Source organism: Myotis myotis, unplaced genomic scaffold, assembly GCF_014108235.1.
Source record: "Myotis myotis isolate mMyoMyo1 unplaced genomic scaffold, mMyoMyo1.p scaffold_m19_p_16, whole genome shotgun sequence".
NCBI classification, from domain to species: Eukaryota; Metazoa; Chordata; class Mammalia; order Chiroptera; family Vespertilionidae; genus Myotis; species Myotis myotis.
Window position 1 is genome coordinate 34454232 of NW_023416320.1, and position 4333 is coordinate 34458564.

At 47.4% G+C, this 4333-nt stretch overlaps 1 protein-coding gene across 1 annotated transcript; it reads right to left on the bottom strand.

The window, feature by feature from the left end:
• Positions 1-1605, bottom strand: LOC118670900 (corticoliberin-like). The gene is made up of 2 exons (XM_036338402.1): positions 1405-1605; positions 1-592 (listed from the first exon to the last, which is right to left on the bottom strand). The coding sequence occupies exon 2, from the start codon at positions 580-582 to the stop codon at positions 1-3; it is 582 nt and encodes a 193-aa protein (XP_036194295.1). The 5' UTR covers positions 583-592; positions 1405-1605.
• Between the last annotated feature and the right edge of the window lie 2728 nt (positions 1606-4333).

A 4333-nucleotide genomic window follows, 5' to 3' on the forward strand; every position in this document is an offset into this window, starting at 1 on the left:
TCATTTCCCAATACTCTCCATCAGTTGCCTGTTTTTTTCAGCTTGCTCTGCATACTTCTTTTTTCTTTCTATTTCCAAGAGTTGTCGGAGGATAATATAGGGGACATCCACAGAGGTTTCAAATGCTCTGGATCGCCTCTCCTTTTCCGGGTCCTCCTGACGACAGCTGAGGGCTCTCTCGGCACCACGCTCAATTGGACCCGCCGGGCTGTCAAGCGGGCGCCAGGGAAGCGATCGCAGCTGCCTCAATGCGCGGGAAAAATTGGCGGCTACCTTGTGAGGAGAAAGGTGGCTGCTGCTGCGGCGGGCGAGGGGCGAGGAGGCTGACCAGAGGGGAGCAGCGGGGCTCTCGTTGAGGTTACCCTGGCGGAAGAAGTATTCTTCCCCCGTGGTGAGTGGGACCGGCTGAACTGGAAGGACCTGCCGCCGCCGCGGCGGCTGGAAGAAATCTAGGGGTTGGGGAAGTTGTGGGGCCTGTCGGGCGCCTGGGACAGGCCCCCGGATGAGGAGGGCCCTGCATGGCGGGCAGGGCAGGAGAGCCATGAGCAGGACGCCCGCGGACACGAGCAGCGGCAGTCTCATGTTAGAAGCACTAGGAGAAGGAAAGAGAGAAAGAGTTGATCACAGTTTAGCTCAACTGGGGAGGTGCGGGGTGTGTGTGTGTGCGTGTGCGTGTGCGTGTGCGTGTGCGTGTGTGTGTGTGTGTGTGTGTGTGTGTGTGGCGGGGGAGGATGTCCTCTTCCCACAGGAGGCAGACTTGGCTGGGGGCTCGGGCGGGCGCTGTCCGTGGTTCTGAAGCTCCCGAGGTAGGACTTACAGAGCTGGAGTGAAAGGGGGAGCAGGAAAGCGGGCGCCTGCAGGGCTAGGCACCAAAGCTCAGCCCCCTCTCCAGGCTGGAATGACCCCTCTCCTTCCGAAACCCCCAAAGGGACAGTCCCCGAATCCCCTTCCTAACGATCTCTAAACCCGATTTCCGGAGCTCTGGAGAGGATCTACAAATTTAAGACCTCAACCGCTCTTAACTCCAACTCCCTTTCGGATGTTTCAGCCTTTTCCTCCAAATGAAAAGCTGCGTCTCGTCCTCCTCCTCATCCATCCCTGCTCCAGCGCCCTGCTTTCGAGGATCGGGATCAATGGGGTGCTCATCTACACAGCCAGAAAGGAATAACTGGAAGTTCGGGTAACGATGAGTAGCCGTCTAAGTTTGCTTTTGCCACATCCCAGCTTCTATCGGGATCTTGAGGCACAGTCAGCAAACACACACACACACACACACACACACACACACACACACACACACACACACACACAACACTGGAAGGACAGGGCCAGGGCTCCGCAGGGAGCTCGGTTGCAGCTCAGGCAGTGCAAAGTTGGAGCCGCGTTTCCGTCTAGGCTCCCTACCTTCCGGGGCGCTGCTGCAGATTAATGTCTCCAGGCTTTTTCAGGGGTTTTCTTTCTTTCTCCTTTCTGTTTCCACTGTGGGTTTTTTCTTCCCTCTTCTCTTTCTCTTCAGTCTCTCAACGGACTTGGGCTCTGAGTTTCTCCACACCAGAGCCTGGAGTGGGATTTTATAGCGTCGATCCTCTTCAGAAATCACGCAGCATTTGCCTAATAAGCTGACGCTCTCTTGACAGCTCGATTGCGTGCTGCCTCTGCTCCTGCATAAATCATTGGGCCCTGCCAGGAAACCAGGGGCAGAATTTTTGCTCTCTCAACACTGAACCTCACATCTGATTATATCAACAGATATTTATCGCCTCCTTGGTGACGTCAACCAGCCCTAAAATGGAAGAACTTCTTATGACTTGTCCATTGACAAAAATTCTTGAATGAAATTTCTCAAGCGTGAAAACATATTGACCTTTTACTAGGAAAGGCCAATTTAAGAATCAGAGAAAGAGACAGAGAATGTGAGAGTTGGAGGAAAGGGAAGTCTATCAATGCACAGTCCTGCAGGGAAAGCAGCAACCACTTACAGGGGGTGGCTCCTGATCCTCCTCTTCCCTTGCCCTCCTAACTTCTCTGACCAGTTGTCTTGTGCAATACCTCGATATCTGAAAATATTCCTTTGCTAAGAGACAAAGTGTCCCATGGCCTTCCTGCCTGGATAAGAATGAAGAACAAGGAGATGGAAGTGTAGAGGCACTCAGTTTTAAGCCTCTATTTGCTTTTTCCTCCCAATAACAGGTAATGGAATTATGAGTCTGCAGAGGCAAAACCAATAATACCAGTAAGTCTCCTAAAATGCAGGTCAAGCTTTTTAAATGATGGCAAGAGCTACTCCCATGATAAGGGGCACAAACCAGGGGGACAGTCTGGGGTGCAGCAAAGATTTTAAGTTCTTCCAGAAGCTTACTGCCTCTCCGTTGTCTCTTCTCTCAGTAATTGTGGACTTTTTAAATTACCAATTAGAGAAAGGACCAGTGAGAGGTGCCTGAGTTAAACAATCTTTATCTAGTTGCAAATCCAACGAGAAAAGCATTGATTAACTTCCTCTTCTATATTGGAAAAGGTTTAAACTGCTTGATAACAGGGCATGTTTGCACTGATGCATATGAGCCTGTTAAAAGGTAAATTCATTCATTTTACTTCCACATACTATGATAGTATCCATATCAAGGGCACCCAGGTTGTTGTTTTTTTAATTAATCATTTCTTTTTACAAATTCAAATGTGCTCCATGGGAGTCTGATAAATAAATGCTCTCTGGCACTCCCACAGAATGGAATGAGTATAAAACCACACTCACATTTTGAATTAAATTGGTACTATTATCTAGGTGGGAGGCAGTTATCTCCAATTGTGCAATTCAAAATGCAGTGTCAAACTCTGATATCTATGATTCAATTCACCTTCTAGATAACCATCAGAGTTGTTTATCAGAAATTTCCTCGTTTTCATTTCTGGTACCTCTGCTGCTTCCTTTGTAGCTAACATGACAAATGATGCAATGCACATTTCAACTTCCATTTTGGCTCTATGCCAATCTACAACTGCTGTTAGAAATAAAAGGAAGGTAAAAAGAGAAATTCTGGCAGTTTCCAGAGAAGTCAGCCCATAGTCAGATCATTGCACTATGGAACATGCTTCTTAATTATCCTATAATTATAAAAGGCCAGTGACCATAATGACTGGAACGACCGGTCACTATGTGGTGCATTGACCACCTCTTGGTCCCTCTCCCTTGACCCACAGGCTCCAATCGCAGCATGGTGAATGGAAAACCAGGGGGAACTGGGTGGGTGGCATCGGAAGCCAGAGTGAAGCAGCCCGGGTCCCGAGTGCTGGAGGGAACCTGGTGCCGGCAGCCAGGGAAAGGAAGGCCTACTCATGCATGAATTTTTGTGCATCATGCCTCTAATATATATATTTGATTTCAGAGAGTAATGGAGAGGCAAAGAGAGATAGAAACATCAATGATGAGAGAGAATCATTGATTGGCTGCCTCCAGCATGCCCCTCCCTGGGGATCAAGCCCACAACCCAGGCATATGCCCTAACCAGGAATCAAACTGGTGACCTCTTGTTTCCTGGCTTGACACTCAACTGCTGAGCCACACCGCTCTGGGTTAGAATGTATCTTTTACATGAGAGAACAGAGAAAGAAATGTGTTTCCAGGAAAGATGTGAATTGTTAATAGAAGATCAGGATTATAAATAATGGTTGAGATTTTAGAGAAAAGCTGTGTTTTATGTTGTAGGGAGCATAAAGAACCATAATCTTTCTTCAAGTTGAAATGAATCTCAAGTTTTTTGCTGACTGTCTTTCATGAACCCTTCTCTGTGTGCATTGGAGAATATCAGCTTGGATGTCAATCTAGAGGTGGAAGTAGATTCAGAAGGGGAAGTTCAGATAAGTGGATGCAGAAGAAGAATGTGGAAAGGGATAAGACCAGGGCATCAAGCTAGGGAGGCCTGGGAGGTTCCTCCAGAGAAGACACATGCTTTGGACTTATCTTATTTGGCCAGATGGAGGATGTTGTTTTAGTATAGATCCCTCATCACTGTTGAGTCCTTGCAGTGAGATTTTCCTAAAGTAGGTATAGTTGGTTGGGGATAAAGTGGCTCTGACTACAAGTGAGGAACAAAAGGCCCATATCCCAGAGGAACAGGGACTATGCAAAGTAGTCCCTACCCACAATTTATCCAAAAGATAGATCTCATCAAATCACTGAATGTTCACTTTAGAAATGACTTGAAGAGGTCATTTGGTTTAAATGAGAACCTGAAAGGTTAAAATGACTTACCTGAAGTTACTCAACTAGTTACTGGTAGTTCTTTTGCCTACCAGCCTGTATAAACAATACCCTTTGAACTTTCTTTTGTAGCGG